Source organism: Oryctolagus cuniculus, chromosome 3, assembly GCF_051225735.1.
Source record: "Oryctolagus cuniculus isolate XC-2025 breed Fujian yellow rabbit chromosome 3, ASM5122573v1, whole genome shotgun sequence".
Classification (NCBI taxonomy): Eukaryota; Metazoa; Chordata; class Mammalia; order Lagomorpha; family Leporidae; genus Oryctolagus; species Oryctolagus cuniculus.
Genome location: NC_142869.1, coordinates 68111863 through 68134259, shown reverse-complemented (window position 1 = coordinate 68134259; position 22397 = coordinate 68111863). Strand labels below are relative to the sequence as shown.

At 44.2% G+C, this 22397-nt stretch overlaps 1 protein-coding gene across 13 annotated transcripts in view; it reads left to right on the top strand.

The window, feature by feature from the left end:
- Positions 1–22397, top strand: part of RAPGEF4 (Rap guanine nucleotide exchange factor 4) — a 326097-nt gene that overhangs the window by 200001 nt on the left and 103699 nt on the right. The window contains exons 2-3 of one of the 13 annotated variants that reach the window (XM_089328142.1): positions 216–400; positions 1409–1642. The exons of 11 other annotated variants lie outside the window; for them this stretch is intronic. In XM_089328142.1, coding sequence (XP_089184268.1) covers positions 1602–1642 — 41 coding nt within the window. In that variant the 5' untranslated portion in view covers positions 216–400; positions 1409–1601. Of the gene's footprint in view, positions 1–215; positions 401–1408; positions 1643–22397 lie in introns of those variants that run through there. One more of the 13 variants, XM_089328144.1, reaches the window with a different exon arrangement.

Sequence of the window (22397 nt, the reverse complement as noted above, 5' to 3'; positions counted from 1 at the left end):
CATATATAGCTGCTTCCATTCTTTAAAATTTCCAGAAGAGAAAAGCATGAGACCACCTTTAGTTATACGATCCACGATTCTCGCTGCCAGTTTTTGTAAATGTTGAAATCCTCTTCACTTCAGCTTTATATTCTATTTTCCTCCCATCAAAGCAGGATTCAGAGACATACACAGAATGCTTATTTGAAACCCTCAGTTTAATTGATCATTCCCAGGTCCTACATGGGATGATGAAAATGAAATAAAGCCTGGGAGCTGCTGGCCAGCAGGTGGAGCCTGAATTGAACAGAGAAGCCCAGTGAAGTCATGTGGGTGCCCGTGTGTGTGGTCAGTGTACTGGGGCCATAGGACGAGGATTTAGGAGCTTCGGAGGCTTGAGTTCCATTCCCAGCGCTGCCAGGTACTGACTGTGGGAACACGAACAAGTTAGGGAAACTCCACGCTCTGTTTCCTCGAGGAGGGCATGAGGACGACAACAGTGTCCTGCTCCTGGGGGTGTCCAAGAGCATTCATGAGCTACCATGTGCCATGCTCAGCACCCGCCTTCTGCTTTGTGGAGGCAGCGGTGGGACCAGGCAGCTCTCCATGGGAGGCAGCTGGGGGTTGGGAGCAGCCACACGGAGAAGGACCTGCCTGAGTGGACGCTCTGTGGAGGGCTGCTGGCACGGGGAGTGAGGGATAGTCCACACCAGGAGCAATGCAGGGACAAAGGGGAGGAATTTCTCTCTTGGAGCTAATGTCATCCACTCTAAAATCAAAAACTTGACCTATTTTGGGTGCTCTATTTTCTTAGGATCCCATCTGCATTAGTCCACTTTCCTGGTTTCAGCCTGGCTCAGCTCTGGCTGTCGTGGCCATCTGGGGAGTGAACCAGTGGATGGAAGCTCGCTCTCTCTCTGTCTCTCCCTCTCTCTCTCTCTCTAACTCTGTCTTTCAAATAAATAAATCTTTTAAGAAAGAGAGAGAGAGAAAGAAAGACCGGAAGGAAGGCAGGAAGGAAGGAAGGAAGGCAGGAAGGAAAGAAGGAAGGAAGGAAGGCAGGAAGGAAAGAGCCAGTGACTCTGAACAGGTCTCTCCCTCCATAGCTTCAGTTCCCTCATCAAGAAATCGACCTACCACAAGGACAGGATGAATCAGGTAGAACTGCTCTCCAGTGTGACACATTACATCAAGCCTCTTTTGGAGCTCAGTTCTAAACAAGACCACACGCTTGTCTATATAGCATCACTGGAGTGCGTTTCTCTAGCTTGGGGCATGGCGGAGGCTGACCTGGGGGCTCTGGGTCTGGCAAGCCTTGCAGAGGTCCTCTCGCCTCCTGTTAGGACCTGGTCCAAGTCTCAGTCGCAGGCAGACTTCAGGATGACAAATGGAAAGTCATTCTTCTTAATGTCCTTATAACTTGGCTCAGACAGGAGAATGAAAAAAATCTCAAGTCACACCAAGTGCTCCTTCCCTGCTGCCATTTGATAGCCTGATCCCAAACAAAGTGAGAAGCCACGCCCAAACCTTAGGCAAAGATGGACCAGGAGAGAGCGTGAAGGAGCGTTGAGATAAGATGGAGAAGGCGCCTGGCTTGGCTGGCGCACAGCAGACAATCATGGATGCTGTCACAGCAGTCCACTCCGGACCTTCGCATTGTAGGGTATGTGAATTTTTAAAAATATTGTGTTTAACCAGTTCTCCTTTGATAGGAGTCACAGTGTCACAGTGTCCCACTGCCTGGTAAAGGAATTTGAACATAAACCCAGAATGGCGGTGTCGTTCTGTAAGATATGCTTTCACACTTTGCCTGCGCTGCCCGCTCCCTCCCTCCCAGCTTTGTATTGTGCGCTTCCTTCCTTTTTTCCCCTTTGCTTTGCGATCTGGTGCATTCAGAAAAACACGCGGGCTCCCTCTAGTGGTAATTCTCCTGTTCCTGCATGTCTAACCTTGACATTTTAGTTACTGTGGCTCAGATGTCTTGATGGAAATGGAAATAGTAGTAGTAAATGCCTGGTTCCTGGGAACCTCCAAATTGGCAAAAAATGCTGTTCATTCATTCATTCCTCCACCCATTCACATGTGCGCATGCACAGTCTTCCATTCTGTTGGTGTTTTGTCTTTCCTAAATGCACTGCCCTGCGAGGCTGTCGACAGGTATGGAGTTCCAGTCCTGTAAGTTAAATGAACTTTTCCAAGGAGGGAGTCTATTCATCAGCAGGTTTTCTTAGAGTACTTACTCTGTGCTGGAATGGGGCTAGGTATTCTGATAAATGATTTGTTGCCATTTCAGAAATTTATAAACAAGCCCTTTAATAGTTGGTAATGTTATAGTACTTCATTTCGCCTTTCAATTATATTGTCATTCTATTTGCCCCCCTGGGATTTTATGCTGGTGTCATAGATTTTTCTCCAGGCCAGCTGACTTTTTTCATTCCATCAATGTATTAGTTAATGTATAGCTTCAGCTATAGTGACAAAGACTTAAGCACAAAAATGTCTTAAACAGATTATTTTTTTACTCATCTTGACTCTCTAAATGTGAACTCTCCATGGTTGATAAGCCAGTATCATGTTGTCAAGGAAATCTTACTGTTTCACAAGTTATTGTGACCGTTAGGTCTTTATTCTGAGTTTTTCTAGATCAAGTTATGACAGTAGTTGGATACAATGGCCAAGAAAAGATAAATATCATATAAATCCCTATGAATAATTACTTAACATTAAAGTCAGTTGTTACTGGAAATACTTCCTCAGTTACTTGGTGGGTGCCTTTAAAAAATGAATTAGTAAAAGGCTGGGTGATTGGTGCAGTGCTTAAGCTGCTGTTTGGGACTCTCACATCCCATGAGAGAGTGCCGGGGTCCAAGTCTGAGCTCTCCTCTCTGTCTGCCAGCTTCCTGCTCATGTGCACCCTGGGAGGCAGTGGTGATGGCTCATGTAGTTGGATCCCTGCCACCCACCTGGGAGACTCAAATTAGGTTCTTGCCTCCTAGCACAGCCCTGGTTGGTTGGGGAGTAAACCAGCAGATGGGAGATGTCTCTAACTCTGTCTCTCAGCCTTTCAAGTAAGTAAAGTTAAAAGTGAATTATTGTAGATAGATATATTAAACAGGGGTTTGGGATCCATTTTCTTCCTCTTCTTGATATATGTAAACATTAGAAAAACTCACTGCCATAATTAAGCAGATGGCAATGGAAATGATTTTAAATAGGAATGCTGGGAAATTCTTTGACTCCTTGGAAAGCCGTGCAGTATGTCGTGGAGAGCTGGGGGTGATGGGCTCATCGCAGTGGAGGCGGTGGAAGGTGTTGCATTCTGACTGATTGTGAAGGTACCGTGCAGCGGGCTTCCTGGTGCACTACACGGAGGTGGGAGAGGGAGAGAGACCTCAAGGATGACAGCCCAGTTTCTGATTGGGGCGCATGGAAGGATGCAGTCATTACCAACTCAGAAGAGGAAGGCGGAGGCAGAGAGGGTTAGGAGACGCAGCGGAAGATCGCTCTTCCAGAGGGCCTCCAGGAATGAGGTGGGGTTAGACTTTCATGTGTTCATGTGTGCCTGTGTCCAGCTGCAGCCAAGACAGTAAATGCCACCCGAGAGAGCGATGATGGATAGACGCTGGGGCTCTGTACTGAGCAGCATGGGCCTGGGGTGTGACTGACATGGGACCGTATGTGCAAGAACTGAAATAACTAGACACAACTCCGCAACGGGTTTTAGCTTTGTTTTGCCCCTCTATTGTATTTTCGAGTTTTTTTTTTTTTTCTTTTAATTTATTTGAGAGGGAAAGAGAGAATGCTAGGGAGAGCACTCCGGTCCTCTGGTTCACTCCCCAAATGTCGCACTGAAGTTGGGAGCCATGGCCTCCATCCAGGTCTCTCCCAGGAGTGGCAGAACTCAGTGACTGGAGCCATCACCCTCGGCCTCCCAGGGCCTCTGTCAGCAGGGAGCTGGAGCTGGGAGTCGGAGGCACTCCTGTGCAATACAGGTGTCTTTGCTGGCATGCTACTTGCGAGGCCAGCTACCTGCCCACCCTCTCATACAGTTTGGAGAGTCTGAAGAGAATTTCTGTTTGTAAGTAAACTCTGTGCATAATTCGAAAGGTGTCACCTTTCGAATGAATACAAGGTTGATTTATGGAATGTCTCAAGTACAAACAGTAAATGAAGCAGGCTAACAAAGCGTTACTTACCAGGCATCCTCAGGGACCTAACTTAATGAATAAGTAGAGGGATATTGTCTGCAGTTTAGCCCACAAATTATTTCTATATGAGTCAGTGGTTTTAAATGGCTGTGGACTGCTTGAAACAATTTGTTTTCTTAATTAGTTTAATCATTCTCTTTACAGGTTCTTACACTACTACATGGGTTAATAACCCTTTTTTTCCTTAAATTAATTTTCTGAGCCTTGTCTCAGATTTCCAATTACTAAAGTTTGAAGAAGGTAATTCTGTAATAGTAGGAAAAATGACCATTTTTTCCTTAATTCTTTTAAAATCAACTCTCATTTATTAATAATTGTGTGCCATGTAGGACCTATACTTTGGCAGTAAAGCAATTTAAAAAATTGTATTTGAAAGAGTGACAGAGCAAGAAAGAGAAAGAAATCTTCCATCTACTGGTTCACTCTCCAAATACCTGTGACAGTGAAGGTTCAGTCAGGCCAACGCTGGGGCCAGAACTCAATCCCAGTCTCCTATGTGGGCAGCAGACACTTGGACCATCACCTGCTGCCTCTAGAGTGTGCATTAGCAGGAAGGTAGGATTGGAAGCAGAGCTGGGACGCAAACCCAGGCAGGCAGGTGGACATGGGATGTGGGCAGCACCTTACCTGGCTGCACTGCAATGCCCATCCCCTAAAACAAATTATTTCCTTTTTAGAGATTTATGTATTTATTTATTTAAAAGACAGAGAGAGAGAGAAAGAAAGCACAAGAAAGAAATATTCCATCTGTTGGTTCACTCTCCAGATATCCAGAAAGGCCGGGACCAGGCTGAAGCCAGGAGCCTGGAGCTCCATCCTGATCTGCCAAGTGGTTGGCAGTAGCCCAAGCACTTGGGCCATCTGCCAGTCCCTTCCCAGATGCATGAGCAGGGAGCTGGATCCGAAGTGGAACAACCAGGATTTGAACTGGCGCTCTGATTGATATTACAGGCTGTGGCTTAACCCATTGTGCAATACCCTGGTCCTTGAAACAAACTATTGACTTCAAAGAGCAAACGGCCTAATGCAGGAGAAAGACACCTAGACAGATAATTATACCTGAATGCGGTACAAGGAGGGATTGGTGTTAAGTGCCAAAGCACCAAGATATACACCACCCATCCCATATCACTGAAGCTGGAAAGATTTCTGAGAAAAGAATGTTTTATTACTCCCCCTTTCCCCCCACCATTCGCTCTCTTCACAAAATGCAGTTACCAAGCGACTGCATCACTCCAGGCTTGTGAATGACAGATGGCAGAAACCCTTTGAAACCATCAGAAAGGCACACACCTGAGGAAGCTGGGGGCCCAGGATGGGCAGATGTAGAGCTGTCCCTGGACAGGCAGGGCCAAGGGCTGTCCATTGCCTACTGTTTCTCTCCAAGCCTGGAAGCGTGGCCTCCAGCAGTTCCTGCTGCTTCCCCAGCGGCTACAGAGAAAGCTTGGGCAGCACTGGTCAGCTGTGCATCTTGGGCCCATCCATCGGACCCTGAGCACACTAATCGCATGGACTCCACTCTGAAGACGCGAGCTATGAGCATGGAGGAAGGAGACGGCAGCTGCTCCCTGTTCCTCCCCAAGGCTGCACATTCAGCTGACTGCTAAAAAGCCAGTCCTCTGATGTACTCAGATAACATCATAATGCAATCTATAGCTCATTTGGGGCTGGTCTTCACCCCGTGTTTATGAAAAAATCGGACAGAAGCACTTAGGAGGATAATGTTGACATCACAGTTTGCAATAGCTTTGATTGCAGTAGGCTTTGTGCTTGAGAAATTCCATGCATTCCATTCAATCAGAATCATAATTTCTCTTTCACTGTCTTCTTAACATGGATGATGTGGAAATTAACAAGATTTGATCTTGTTAAGTCTTTTGAGCTGCTTGGCCGTGGGTGCTGAGACAGTCTATGACATAAGCAATCTGAGTTTTTCCCTAGAACAGTACAAAAGCTCTTCTTTTGTGTCTATTTGATTTTAAGTTGTTAAAGTCTGTGAGTCAAATTTACATTCAGATGAGTCATTGAAATTTATATTGTGTGCCTAACAGGGTGTGTTTCTGCCAGGAATCCAACATGAGTCTAGCGAGATGGTGGGATTTCTCTTTTTTATAATGGTTATCTTTTTCTGATCTTGAGTTTCATAGTGCTTATGTTGAATATTTGAAAACATAAAAGTATTTGATCTTCCCTAAATGCCACCACCCAGAGCTCTGTATGTTTGGATATTAAAGTATAGAAATAAAATGTAGATCATATACACTTTCATATCCTTTTTTCTATCAGATATGCTTTCATATCTTTTTCTATTAAGTTTTCATATCCTGTCTTTTTCTATTAAGTTTTTTTAAAGGACTTTTAAAAAATAGTTAATATAATCTCAACCATGTTGGGGACTGAATTTTCTCTGCAGTAATTTTTTTAGAACAGCTGTTTCTGCCTTGTTAATGTTTCCACGCCATCCCCTTTCATTTCTGGAATTATTTTTGGTGACTTTGCTGTTGTTTTTCCTTCGGCTCTGCTGTTTTGAGTTTCCTTCTGGTATCATTTCCCTTCTGTCTGAAGAACTTCCTTTAAAAATCCTTGTAGAGCAGGTGTGCTTGCTACACATTTTCCTTCATCTGAGATGTCTGCATATTAAAGTTGTTTTAAATTATTTGAGAGGCAGAAAGACTGAGAGGGCAAAAGAGAGAGAGGGAAAGAAAAACTGAGAGAAAAAGCTGAAGCCTGGAGCCAGGAATTCACGCCAGGTCTCTCCTGTGGGTGTGAGGAACCCAGTCCCTTGAGCCTCCCAGGATCTGCTTTAACAGGAAGCCAGAGAGAAGAGCCAGAGCCGAGGATCGAACCCAGGCACTCCCATAAGCCGACTTGAGCGTCCTGACCAGTGCCTTAACCATTAGGGCAAACACCTCGCCCTGGGATGTCTTTATGTCATCTCCGTTCACTGGCTGTGGAATCGTGGGTTGACAAGTCTTTGTCTTTGGGCATGTTCAAATGAACCAACGTTCTTATCATTAACTCAGGCCTGTGGTTTACTTGCATTTCTTTCATTTTCACCTCCTGTCCATTGTCTGTGCCACGATGCCGTCCAGGGTAGCACAATGCATTTGTCATTAGTTTCTCATAGGTTCCTTTAGGCTTTGATCATTTCTCAGACTTTCTTGTGTTTGATTACTTTGGCAGTTCAGGGGGATACTTGTCATATATTTTGTAAACGATCCCTCAGTTGATATTTGTCTCATATTTTTCTCAAGATTAAACTCAGATCGTGGACTCTGGGGGGAAGACCACAGAGATCTACTGTTTACAAGAACATGTGCTGTCTGGGGTGCTGTTAAGGTAGAACCTGAGATGCCCACATCCCTTATCAGAGAACCTGGGTCTGAGTCCAAGCTCCATTTCTGATTCCAGTTTCCTGCTAATGTGCACCTTGGGAGGCAGCAGGTGGCGCTACTACTTGGGCCCATGCCATTCATATCTGGGAACTGGATTGAATTCCAGATTCCTGGCTTCAGCTTGGCCCAGCCCCATTTCTTGCAGGCATTGGAGGAGTAATCCAGTAGAATGAAGATCTCTCTCATTCTCTAAGAAATCAACAAACAAAAATTTAAAAAATATACATGTCGATCTTGACCTTGATCACTTGAGTAAGGTATCTCCACTGTAAGGCACGCCCTCCCCCCACCAACTGCCTTTCCACACTGGCCTCTTTGGAAGGAAGTCACTGTGCACAACCCATCCTTACAGAGTTGTGGTCCAGTTCCTTGATGGGAAATGCTACAAAAATTGTATGAAATCCTTCTGGTGGGAAATTTGTTTCTTCTACCATGTTCTTTCTTTGGTCATTTATTTATAAAATTATGCACTCATGAGTGTTTACTTTATGCTTTAGGTTATAATCTATTGGGATCATATTTATTTTAGTGCTCCAGGTCTTCTAGCTCTGGGCACTAGGAGCTCCTTCCGTTGGCTCCTGTGTTCCTTTGGCTAACGTGCATGTACACATATCTATAGATACAGTCATACGTCACTTAACAATGCAGATACACATTTCTGAGAAGTGTGTCTTTACATGATTTTGAAATTGTATGAACATCAGAGAGTATACTTAACAGACTAAGAGGGCAGCAGTGTCACTAGGGGATATGCTCTTGGGGATCCAGCTGTGTGTGGTCAGTTGCGCAGACGTTGTGTGACACATGACTGTGCATGTACCCGTGTGTTTCTGATTCAGCTAAGCATGAGCTCACACTGAGTCCTCTCACTCTACTCCATTCCTTGTGGGTCATCTCCCCTCCCCCTTCTCTGCCCTCCCAACAGTGCGGATCACCTTGCACCACCTTCCATCTATGTAACCACCCGATTCCAGCGTGCATGGATAGTGGCTTCAGCTGGTTTGCCAGTACCCACGAGGAACAGACTTTGCCCACTAGAAGGGAGAGCTATGGACAGTGCTGTCGCCTCTGGTCTTTCAGGAGCCACTCATTTCTGAAGTCAGCTCCTTCCCCACCACTGCCTCCGGTGAGCTTGTTCCACACACCGATCACGTGGTCACGGTCTGTATTCCATCCTGGGACTCTGTAGCCTCCTAAATGATTTTTCGCATAGATGAGGTTTCACTCTTTGTGCTGTAAAGTTCTGTGGATTTTGACAAATGCCACGCACGCACTTTACAGCCTTACACAGAATGGTTCCGTTGCCCTAAAGCATTCCCTGTGCTTCTATCCAACCCTCCTCCGTCTTTGAAGCCATGGCAATTAATTCCTTTACTCTCTTTATAGTTTTGCCTTTTCCCGAATGTCATATAGCTGACATCATGTAGTAGTGGGCTTTTCAGACTGGCGGCTTGAACTAGCAATGCGTGTTTATGAGTCAGTATTTTTTTTTTCATGACTCGACAGTTGTTTCTTTTATGACTGAATAGTATTCTAGTACATTAATGTATCACAGTTTATTCATTCCTCTGTGGATGGGCACCTGGGCCACTTCCAGCTTTTGGCAATTATGATTGCAAATGCTGTAGCACTCATGGGCAGGTTTCGTGTGGACGTAAAGTTTTCAATTGACGCGGTGAGTACTCAGCAGTACAATTGCTGGATTGTATAACACTGCACACTTGGACCTTTGTGGGAAACTGCCAGACTCATCTTCTAAAGTGGCCTCCCCATTCTGCTTTCCCTCCAGCAATGATAAAGGTTACTTTGTTCTGCATCCTTGCCAGCGATTAGTAGTGATGGCTTTTTGTTTGTTTTTATTAGCCATTCTAATAGGTAGGCAATGATATCTCACTTTAATTTTCCTAGTAACGTATTATGTCAGGAATCTTTTCTTATGCTATCAGTCATCTGTCTTATTTGTTGAGGCATCTTTTGCCCACTTTTGAAATTGGGTTGTTTTCTCGTTGCTTTAAGAATTCTTTGTATATTTTATTTTTCTGAAAAAATTGAGTTATTTATTTGAAAGTCAGGGTTACAGAGAGAGAGAGAGAGAGAGAGAGAGAGAGAGGGAGGGAGGGGAGAGAAAGAGATCTTCCATCCACTGGTTCACTCCACAGATGGTCACAATGGCCAGGGCTGGGCCAGACTGAAGCCAGGAGCCAGGAGCTTCATCTGGGTCTCCCACATAGGCATGGGGGCCTAAACACTTGGGTTATCTTTTGGTGCTTTTCCCAGGCCATTAGCAGGGAACAGGATCAAAGTAGAACAGCTGGGAAATGAACCAGCACCCATATGGAATGCTAGCATCACAGGTGGTAGCTTTACCTGCTACACCATAACACCAGCCCCCTTTGTATACCACCTAAATGTACATTCTTCCACCGCTGTTTCATGGTCTTAACTTCTGGTTTTATTACAAGTGTCGAAATTGGGTAGTGTGAGTTTTCTAACTTTGTTCTTCTTTTGTATTGTGTTAGCTCTCCAACATCCTTTAACTTTCCATAAATTGTAGAGTGAGTTTGTTGATATGTATGAAGTCTCTTGCTGGGATTTTGATTGGAATTGATAGGACCTACATATCAGTTTGTATGATTTGTTAGGTATCAAAAACTATCATCCATTGTAATAAATACGAGAAACTTCTGACAGTATATTTTAAAATTCCCTTTACCCAAACTCAAAGCTACCACAGTCTCCCTTCCTGTCTAACACCAAGATTAAAGGGCCACATTCACATTTTGAGCTATAGGAAATAGCATTTGTCTGCTCCCCTTTTTCCAACTGAACCCCACCTTTAATTAGCCTTCATTATCTCACCAAGTTCATTGTCTACATCAGGTGCTGCCTTCAGCCATGGTACCAGAGGGAATAAAAGAAACGTGAATTTCTCTCTTCCATTGTATAGTCTGGCAAAAAAAAAAAAAAAAAATATGTCAGACAGTAAATGAATAATTGCAGCTGTGACGTATGTTGTCACAGTACAGACTCCTCTGTAACAATGCTGTTGGCGGGGCTAGTGTTGTGGCATGGTGGGTTAAGCCTCTACCTGTGATGCCAGCAGCCCACATGAGCACTGTACTTGGACCCTTGCACCAACATGGGAAACCAGGATGGAGCTCCAGGCTCCTGGCCCAAACCCAGCCATTGCAGCCATTTGGAGAGTGAACCAGCTGAAGATTGCTTGCTCTCTCTCGCTCTCTCTCTCTGTGTTACTCTGCCTTTCAAATGAATAAAGTAAATCTCTTTAAAAAAAGAAACACATAAAAAAGTACCATCTATAGAAATATGATGCAAGCCACTCCCATAATTTAAAATTTTCCAGTCGCTATAGTAGAAGAAGTCAAAGGTCACAAGTGAAATGAATTTTAATATGTTCTACGTTACCCAGTATGTCTAAAGCAGTCTCATTTCTGTGTGTAACCAATGTAAAACCTTATGATGATGACCTTGCATCCTTTTTCTTCAAACCCTGGCAGGCTCTGCGTGCCGCCTTCTCATGTCAGCACCCCATGTTCTGGGCACTCAGTGGTGGCGTCTGGAGTTGGTGGTGCCAGCCTGGACACCGCAGCCCCCGGAAGCCTAGAGGCGAGGCCGGGGCAAGTGTGTCTGCAGAAGGCAGAGCTGGCTGGAACTCGGGAAACGGCAGGGGAACAGATGGGGCAAAACATCCAAAACAAAAGTGTTGGAAACTTGGGAGGGACTGCAGGACACTCTGAGCGGCTGGGGGAAGGGGAGAGTGGGGTGCTGAGTCTGGACAGGCAGGCAGACATGGGGTTAAGACCCTTTACTTGTGTCCAGGTGTCTGGGTTTGTTCTGAGAACAGTGGGGAGCTGGCCGAGGGTTCACATAGAAACATGCTCAGATTGGCTTTTTCTGAAACTCATCCTTACTGGGGCTGGCAGGTAAAGCCTCTGCCTGCGACACTGCCGGCATCCCAAATGGGCACCGTTTTGTGTTCTGGCTGCTCCACTGCTGATCCAGCTCCCTGCTAATGGCCTGGGAAAAGCAGCTAAGATCGTTTGGGCCCCTGCCAGCCACATAGGATGAAGCTCCTGGCTCCTGGCTTTGGCCTGCCTCAATCCTGGCTATTGCAGCCATCTGGGGAGTGAACCAGCAGATGAAAAATTCTCTCTGTGTATCTCTCCCTGTCTCCCTCTAACTCTGTCTTTCAAATAAATACATACATATGTGCATATATACATATGTAAATTTCACCCTTAATTCTCGTGGATGAGGGCATTTCCTATAGGAGGCACTGTAGGGCCGTGGCTAGCCAGAGGGTACGTATCCCAGAGCTGCCACCTGCCAGCCGTGTGACTGGCACAAGGAACATAACCTCCTGGGTACTAGCCTCTTCATCTGTGAGATGGGAATGATGATAGAAGTTCCTTCCTCCAAGGGTCATTGTCGGTATTCAGTAAGATGTTGATGTGAAATAGTAGCACCTGGTGTTCATCAGCGTTTGTTCGTATCCTCGCCTGAGCCTGGACTAGTGTGTATGTGCTGAACCCACATCCCGCCCCCCCCCTTTCTCATTCTTCAGAACGTACCTCAATTCCTGTGCTTGCCTGTTTCCGGGTCTCTGTTCTGAAGCATCCCAAACAGATGCAAAGAATGGAGTGGCTTCCCCTACCCTAGCCCACAACCCCAGATCACACAGGAAACCCACTGCTGCTGTCTCGCCCTTCACCCCGATGTTTGTTTACCTGTGTTTGCTTCTAACCCAAGATCAGTGCTTATGTGTAGATGCAGTCTCCAACTTCTCTTTGCTCTGTTTCTTCTACAAGAGGCTCATATGTTCCTCCTGTAAAAATACGGTAAGATCACTAATGTTTAAATTCCAAGTGATAATTAGAGAGAAATAGTTCCAGGATGGTAAGTGGAAAGGAAAAGCAACAAAAGTGCCAAGTGGTAACTGACCAAATCTTTATGGCATTTTCAGGCACAGTGAAGCTCCTGGGCCTTTTACTTGTGAAGTTTTCAAACAAGAATGTTTAGCACAGACATTAAGGCACGTGGAGAGGCTTTTCCTCACATCTGAGCCTGCCCCTGCCCTTCCTAATCCTCCTCTCCTCCCTCCCTCCCTCCCTTCCTGTTCCTGGCAAGGCCCCAGTGCCATCCATCCCGCTGCCGCTCTGCATTTTGGAGGAAAGCTTGTTGTGGAAAAAAGAATGAAGATGTCAGTTCTCAAGGATTCTTCGAGGTTGGAGAGAAAAGACAGCAGTACACATGGAAGAGAGTCGCTTTAAAACACAGCCTATGATTTTTTAAAAATTTTAAGTTGTGCAAAGCAATGGTTTCTAGCATTCCTAAGGCTGGATGAGGGGTAGAGAGGGGAGAACAGGTCAGTGGTGGGGCTCTGCCTGGTTCTGCTGGTAACTGACCAGAGCCAGCTGAGGTCACCATTGCAGTGCGTGCTGGCCACCCTGAGACGCACACATGCGCGCGCGCACACACACACACACACACACACACAGCTGCAGAACGGAAGCTTCCAGAATCTGGAGCCTTGTGAAGCCAAGGAATCTTTGGAGCTTCCTGGAGAAGCATCCTGTTAATCACCACACCCTAGCGAGGTGAGCCCCGGTCTGGCTGTGGTGGCTGTGGGACAGGCAGCCGCACTGGCCTCTCTCCTGCAGGGAAGGGGGGCGGTGAGCCATCGTGTGTAGTCAATAGCAGAACTCGATCACATCTGATTCCTTCTCATTGCACTTGCGGATGCTTCAAGGATTTCTAAAGCCTTCAAGTTACTTTGACTAAAAACACTGAGACCTGAGGCAGCCTCGCCAGGCTTCTCAAGTCTGCCTCAGGCTCCCCAGCTGATCATTTCCCCAGGAGTGGGAGGGCTCTAACATTGAGCGCTTTTTTTTTCTTCTTAGGCACACTCTAGGAAATTAGAAAACTATTGAAAGGGAAAGGAACAAAAATGTGGTGAAATCAAATTTCTAAAGTTAATACATCACACTGTTTTTTTTTTATTTTTTTAAATACGATTTGCATATCTAATTGAAACCATCATCAACACTAGTGCAATATGATTTTTAAAAAGAAAAGAACATAGGCTGTGTTTGGGGAACCTGGCATTTGAGGCAGATCCGAAATGAACTGGGTGTTTTATGTAGTATACTGTTTTTCTGGCTTGCTTTCATATCTTATATGGTATGTTTTTAGGACTTTGATCATTTTGGGTTTGATGAGATTTGTAAAGGCTTAAAAGGTTTCTTGAAAATATTAATAGGCTTTTGCTATTCCAGGAATTTTGCATAACAGGGATCAAATATACTACTGCTCTCAGTATATTTCTGAGTCCTTACAGGTTATCAAAATCATTGGCTTATGTGTTCTTGCCCTGCATTTGTACTAACATTGTGTTTATTATAGCTTTAGCCTACTAGATTGCTTGAGGCAGAAAAAAAATATCTTTCAAAATTTCCAATCAATACAGGCAAATACACCTACCGGCAGAGGAATGTACAAAAAGTTAATTGAGTGCATTATTTTCAATTCAAAGCGTAGGACAAAGAACTCTTTTCCGTGGTAATTATTTTACCTTTCCCAACTGGGAGTTGCTATGCTATTAAAATAATGGCTCAGGGCATTTTCCATAGCATGAAAATGTATTTGTGTTTTCCTGTTGGAAATTTCTATCTTAATTGATTAATTTGTTCTACATTAATATTTATTAGTCTTAATACAGAATCCAATGGCTGTATTCAAGACGCCAAAAAGAGACCACTTTTTCTAAGAGTTTATCCAGAAGAAATATTTGCAATTCGCTAGTAAGCACCAGAAACGTTAACCATGACCTGAGTGCTCTACTTCTGGGAATTGGTTCCGAGAAGAAAACTTCAAATATGAGTAGGTTAAAGGTTCATGGCATATTTGTACTAGCAAGTTGGTAAAAATAACTTATAGTTGCTATGATAAGAGAACCACTAAATTATGTTATATGTGTTTAGTAGAATTTTTGCTTGTCAGTTACAAAGAATCTACAGTAATATGTGAAATTACTGATGATTTAATACTTTATGTAGAAAGGAAGGATATAAAGTTTTATCCAGAGCATGGTTATGTTTCAATTTAAAATCAATCAAAAGAGCAGGTGTGTGGCCCAGCAGTGAGCTGCCCAAGTCCTGTATCACAATGCCTGGGTGTGATTCCTGGCTCCGCTCTGACTCCAGCTTTCTTCTAATGCAGACTCTGGGAGGAAGCAGGTGATGACTTAACCTTAAGTAGCTGAGTCCCTGCTACCCACATGGGAGACCTGGATTGAGTTTGTGGTCCTGGCCTCAGCCTGGCCCAACCCTGGCTGTTGTGGGTGGGAGGCTACACCAGCAGATGGGAGTTCTCTCTCCCTGTCCCTCAAATACATTTTTAAAATAAAGTAGAACCCATAGTTAGACAAAAAGGACTAATATTAATGTTCTAAAATAGTAATCAAAGTTATCTTTAAGTGGTCAATTTGGTATGATTAATTTGTTAGACTTTCCAATAAGCATGTGTTATTTTGTTAGGAAAAAGGTAAAATCCAGTAACTGGAGAAGGGTTTACTACAACTGACTGACTCCCAGCGTCTGGTGTTAACCACAGTGAATCTATACTGTCTTCCCCTGCTTTGTCTTCCTGCACTTGCTCCCATCCCTCCCAGCCCCAAGGTTCTGTGGCAGCCCGACCAGAGGACTCTGAAGGCCTAACACCCCCTCCCTCCCTCCGGGGTGACTGTGGCTCTAGCCTGCAATGTCAGTTACTTCCTCTCTGCAAAACCTGCTCATCCTAACCATCCTGTTCCAGTCCTGCCTTCTTTGGGAAGGCTTCCTTGAGCTGCTGTGGACAACTGATGCCTTTCTTCTGTTTCTGCAAAATACTTGTAACATGTAACAGGGTTCAACTCCCTGTGACTCCTCACCAGGCTGCCCCCCAGAGAACAGTAATCTGTTCTGGTGCTTTGAAGCAGTGAAACCGTCTGGCACCCACTTACGTATGCTCTGTCTCTCGTTCAACATTATGTCTCTTGAGATGTCTCCACACCATTCCATGCAGTTGTGAATGGTTTTTCTCATTTCATTATGAGAGTATACAGTTTATTGTCCTTTTTGCTGGGGATGAGATATTGTTACTAGCACTACTCTGAACAGTTTGGTAGATGTTATTTGATGAATATATCTATGCATTTCCATGGCATTTTTAGGTAGTGGTGGATTTCTGGAGTGTTAGGAATACAAATATTCAGTTAGGGTCTGTGTGTGGACTTAAGACATTTGTTAAACCCTGAAATTATAGCAGAATTTTGGATATATATGTATGCATCTTGAAGATCTATCACTTTTATTAACGTCTTAAGCATATCCCAAAACATTCAGAAATATTTATAAAAACTGTGAAAATTCAAAATCGGTCTTTTGTCTATCAAAAGACAAATAAAAGGAAGTCAAGATGCTGGAAAAGGATGGTTTTCAGTTCTGTAAGACAATCTGCTTTCTAGAACTTTCTCTACCTAAAGGAAACATACAGTCTCAGCTCAAAATTAATGTTTCTCTCTTTGACCTAAAACACCCCATTACAGATTTGAGCTGCAGGACATGTTACCCCTGGGAAGGAAAAAAACAAAGTCAGACAGTCCACAGATTAACTGCCAACACCCAGTGAATTTAGGCTTCCTGTATCTCATCAAAAAGAGCCAAACTGGAATTTCAGACGTGAAAAGAGGAAACATGCATTCCATTCTTTTCATACCAGCGTTGGGTACAGCAAGCTCCTCAGAGGTTTCCCCATTTATTAATCAAATACATATTTAATGAATAATCTGTATGCACAGAGCACCACAGGGGTTCTGAGATAACAAAGACATGAGTTTTGTTTTAAGGCGTTTGTGAAATCCTTGCAGAAACAGATGTGTCCATAACTGGGCACGAGCAGTGAGATGCGTGCAGTGTGGAGACTTGGGAAAGGCAGGGGAGTCCCCAGGGCAAACCCAGCGCATGACTGAGATCTGGAGGAAACCCCCTCCACAGATCCCTCAAAGTCAAGGGAACCGGAAATAGCCTTCCAGGACCACTGCTCTCCCCAGGGGGCTTCCAGTTCACCCAACTTGTGCGTTGATCATGACTCTTCAAAGCAGCAAGGATGAGGAAAGTCACGTGTAGTCAACTGATGTGTCTTTCAAAGAATTGCTGTGACTTTTCAGATTGTTCCAGAGGCTGTGTCTCTAGTTGAACCAGAGTCATTTTTTTTTAACTTTTATTTAATGAATATAAATTTCCAAAGTACGACTTATGGATTACAATGGCTTCCCCCCCATACCGTCCCTCCCACCCACAACCCTCCCCTTTCCCACTCCCTCTCCCCTTCCATTCACATCAAGATTCATTTTCGATTATCTTAATATACAGAAGATCAGCTTAGTATACATTAAGTAAGGATTTCAACAGTTTGCTCCCACACAGAAACATAAAGTGAAAAATAATAGATGATTTTTTTTAAATGATGATGAAATCAGATCAGACCTATTGTCATGTTTAATCCCAGTGAGAGTCAAGTTGGGAATTGATACTTTCTTTTTTTTTTTTTTTTACAGAAGATCAGTTTAGTATGCATTAAGTAAAGATTTCAACAGTTTGCACCCCCATAGAAACACAAAGTGAAATATATTGTTTGAGTACTCGTTATAGCATTAAATCTCAATGTACAGCACATTAAGGACAGAGATCCTACATGAGGAGTAAGTGCACAGTGACTCCTGTTGTTGACTTTACCAATTGACACTCCTGTCTATGGCATCAGTAATCTCCCTATGCTCCAGTCATGAGTTTCCAAGGCTATGGAAGCCCTCTGAGTTCTCCGACTCTTATCTTGTTTAGATAAGGTCATAGTCAAAGTGGAGGTTCTCTCCTCCCTTCAGAGAAAGGTACCTCCTTCTTTGAAGACCTGTTCTTTCCACTGGGATCTCACTCACAGAGATCTTTTTGCCAGAGTGTCTTGGCTTTCCATGCCTGAAATACGAACCAGAGTCATTTTTAAAAATGTTGTAACCCAGACCCACGGTTATAACCCAAACACAGCATCTTTTGTAAGCATAGTTCCCTTTGAACTCTAATGAATCTTTGTAGCAGCATGGCACAGACATTCTCAAATGTCCATGAAATAAGTTGATATTTGCACATTTGTTTTTATTCAAACTGGAATTACATAAGCTAATGTTTCTGTATATAGGGAACTATTATAAGTCTGCTGTTATGGTACATAATTTTAAGGAATAATCTGTGCTCAATGGGTATGTGAAAAGATTTCTAGGTTTTTAAATATTAATTTATTTGAAAGGCAGGATTACAGAGAGAGAGGAAGACACAGAGGGAGAGAGATAGAGAACTTCTATCCACTGATTCCCTACCCAAGTGATCACAATGGCTGGAGCTAGGCCAAGCTGAAGCCAGGAGCCAGGAGCTTCATCCGGGTCTCTTATGTGGGTGGCAAGCACTCGGGCCATCTTTCACTGCTTTCCCTGATGTATTAGCAGAGGCACTTCGTGAGGTCACCTGCCTCTGCACCCCTCAGTCCAGCTTTGTGCCTCTTCCACATGTTCTCTGAGTTTTTTCTTATCCCTTAACAAATTCCTGTTCTGGCCCAACTAGCTAGAATAAGGATATATCCAGCAGATATTGAAAATATTGTATGCTTTTGTAATTTAGACTCATACTGTAAACACTTTCCTTCATTTTCAAATACTGATTTCCTAAATATGGGATGCAATTATTTTGTGCCTTATTCCCTTCAGATGATAATGTCAGGATTAGGTTGTGTTTCATTTATTCTTAGAAACCTTATTAAATGTTTATATTTAATAAGTTGATTGAGATGAGTAATTTAGAAATTTTGAAGTGTGTTATTTTTGAATATTAAGTATATTAGTTCAAATACTTCTAGAAGACAAATCCATTTTCTCTAATAAATTATAAGCTTTTGATTTTCATGTAAGGTACTTGAGTATTCAAAAACATAAAAAGAAAAGTAGTTGGGAAATTATTTCTTTACCTAGGAAACACATCCATTTATTTGGGGCACAGAAATGTTGTTGGGGTGATGACGATGACCTTGTGGTCATACCAGGTAGCCCCGATCTTTACCCCCAGGTTTTAGTGAGGGATTATGAAGTTCTGGGTCCACAGGTTGCTGCTGTACTGCCGTGATTCCTGAATGCTCACAGTGTGGTCCACATACCAGAGGCGTCAACACCACTGGAAGAAATGGAGGACCTACAATCACACCTCAGACCTATAAAATAATCTGGATGAGATCCTCATTGAGTACATACTTCTGGTGTAGTCCTATATGCCGAGAGCAGGGTGATAGCACAGTGACATAGCACGGTTCTTGCCTTCCTGTTGCTAACATTTCAGTGGAGAAGACCGATAAGAAACAAGGGCGTAGTATGTCGAGTGTGTTAGTGCTACAGCCAGAGGGGTAGAGCGCCAGATAGGCAGAGGGATACTATACGCTCCTGGCCGCACAGAGTGGCCCTCTCTGGGAAGTCTGAGCAGAGAGAGACCTGAAGGTAGTGAGGGTATGAGCTGTGGAGCTATCTGGCAAGAGTGTATGCAGGCAGAAGGAAAGATGGGGACCAGAATGACAGGGGAGCTGGGAAGCAGGACTGAGAGCAGAGAAGAAGTGGGAACCAGTAGGTAGATTATCAAGCAAGGACCCGGATAAGACAGACTCTGTGGAGTTCAGCTTTCCCTCTGGGTGGGAGGAGTAGCCACTGGAGAGTTTTAGCAGAGTAACATGATCTGATTCCTAGCTTTTTTTGTTTTCTTGCTTTCTTGTTTTAACTAATAGAGGAATTTTATTTCTTTAATTTTTTTATATTTTTAATTGACACATAATGATACATATTTATGGGATACAGTGTGATAGTTCAGTACATGTATACGATATGCCATGATCAAATTGGGGTAATTATTTTAAAGATTTACTTATTTGAAAGTCAGTTATGGCCAGCGCCACAACTCAATAGGCTAATCCTCCACCTGCGGCACTGGCACACCGGGTCCTAGACCCAGTCGGGGCACTGGATTCTGTCCCGGTTGCCCCTCTTCCAGGCCAGCTCTCTGCTGTGGCCCGGGAGTGCAGTAGAGGATGGCCCAAGTCCTTGGGCCCTGCACCTGCATGGGAGACCAGGAGAAGCACCTGGCTCCTGGCTTCGGATCAGCATGGTGCGCCGGCTGCAGCGGCCATTGGAAGGTGAACCAACGGCAAAGGAAGACCTTTCTCTCTGTCTCTCTCTCTCTCTCACCGTCCACTCTGCCTGTCAAAAAAAAAAAAAAAAGTCAGTTATACAGAGAAAGAGGGAAAGAGAGTGAAAGAGAGAGAGAGAGAGAGAGAGATCTTCTATCCACCGGTTCACTCCCTAGATGGCCAGGACTGGGTCAGACTGAAGTCAGGAGGCAGGAGCTTCCTCCAGGTCTCCCGCATGGGTAGCAGGGCCCAAACACTTGGGCCATCCTCCACTGCTTTGCCCGAGGCCATTAGCAGGGAGCTCTATCAGAAGTGGAGCAATTGGGGCACAAACCTGCACCCGGAGGGGATGCCAGCATCACAGGCAGCAGCTTCATGCGCTAAGCCACAATGCCGGCCCCAAACTGGGGTCATTTTAATAGGATCATTCTGACTGTGGAGGTGAGAATGCCGAGGGGAGCGAAGGGTGGATGCAAGCACAAAGATCTCTTAGGACTCATCGTGATCTTCAGAGGAGAAATGACCTTGGCTCAGGCAAGGCACATGTGGCTACTGGACAGATGAAGTACAGTTAATGAGACTTTAGGAGCTGAATTTTTAAATCTTAATTAATTTAAATGCCTACTTGAGACTAGTGGCTAATGCATTGAAAAGCACAGTTTTAAAGGTCATTTTATTTCCTCCGCAATATTAGTACAGTGTTGGGCAGAAAGGCAGTGATTAATAAATAATTCATGGATTAATGACAAGACTATTTTTCTGAGCCCCTCTGGCTCTAAAATATCTAGAAGTCTATGCATCCAAGAATGTCTGGCCTTTCCAGTGTCTTCTATATTACTACTGCATTTAGTGTTTTGAGAACATTCTAGACATGTGGATCATTTACCATATTTTAGCAGATGTTTTGTGGTCTCTGAGAAAGAGTCAAATGCCAGAAAAAAGTAAGATATATTCTGAGGCCGGCGCCGTGGCTCAATAGGCTAATCCTCCACCTTGCGGCGCCGGCACACCGGGTTCTAGTCCCGGTCGGGGCGCCGGATTCTGTCCCGGTTGCCCCTCTTCCAGGCCAGCCCTCTGCTGTGGCCAGGGAGTGCAGTGGAGGATGGCCCAGGTGCTTGGGCCCTGCACCCCATGGGAGACCAGGAAAAGCACCTGGCTCCTGGCTCCTGCCATCGGATCAGCGCGGTGCGCCGGCTGCAGCGGCGGCCATTGGAGGGTGAACCAACGGCAAAGGAAGACCTTTCTCTCTGTCTCTCTCTCTCACTGTCCACTCTGCCTGTTAAAAAAAAAAAAAAAAAAAAAAAAAAAAAAAAAAGATATATTCTGATTTCCAGGGTCCTGTCTCAATGCACCGCTTCCCTTTGACATTTAAACCTGTGTAGTGAAGTCGAATTTTGGCAAATTATCAACACACCTATCTATGCAAAACATCCAAAGCATTTACTCAAGACCTATTTCAAAAGGTTTGCTGCAGCTGTCGTTTGTCTTTTCCTAAAAAGATCATACAAGAATAGTGTTCTTGCTGTACATCATTAGAACACGCTAGAAGTCTGCAGAGGAACACACGCAAGTATCCCCACCACCACCTCCATCACCATTGCCAAGTCCCCACATCTCCCACTTCCTTTCCTGTTCATAATTTACCCTGCTTCTTTTTGGGTATTTATGCATTTACAAATCTAATATGGAGCATTTTCTATAAAAATGAAGTCTTGTTCTATGTATTTTCCTATGACGTGATTTTTATTTGCCGTCTAAGCCATCTTTGAACTGTGTCTCTCAAGCTTCTGTTTGCCTCATTTCCCAAAAGTGCTCAGCACACTAATCCTACACTTGGACTTTGCTGCCAGAATTTCCTGTAATGGAAACAGGGCTTCAATTTGTAAAAAAGAGGAGTTTAATAATCCTGCATGGAGCTTCTATTTCCTTGAAAATTAGTTGTGAGGGCAGATGGCCATAATGGGCGGTGGCCTCTGTGGAATATTATGGTTGAGCTGTGTACATCCCTTAGCTTTAATTACTCAAATGCAAATTGTGTAACAATACTTTGGTATGGCCATTGTAAGAAAATCTGGGTGCGATCAGGCCAATTTGTAAGGAAAAAGTGAACTGCTATGTAAGAACTCAGAGAGAACCATTCCAACTGGTAAGAATGGGTGCCTCTCCATAGTTAGTATTTTAGGTTTTGCCTCCAAAAAGTTTTGCCTTAGTAATATTTGTTTTGTTTGTCTGAGAAAATATATATTTCTCCTGCACTTTTTTCTTTTCTTTTTAAGATATTTACTTATTTGCTTGAGAGGTAGAGCTACAGACAGAGAGAGGGAGAGACAGAGAGAAATGTCTTCCATCCATTGGTTCACTCCCCAAATGGCTGCCATAGCCAGAGCTGCAGTTCCTGGGACTGGATCGGAAGCCAGGAGCTCAGTCAAAGTCTCCCATGTGAGTGACAGGAATCCACTGCTGCCCCTCAGGTGCACCTTCACAGGAAGCTGAGATCAGGAGCTGAAGTCGTGCTTCAATTTGGACATCAGATATGGTGTCTGAA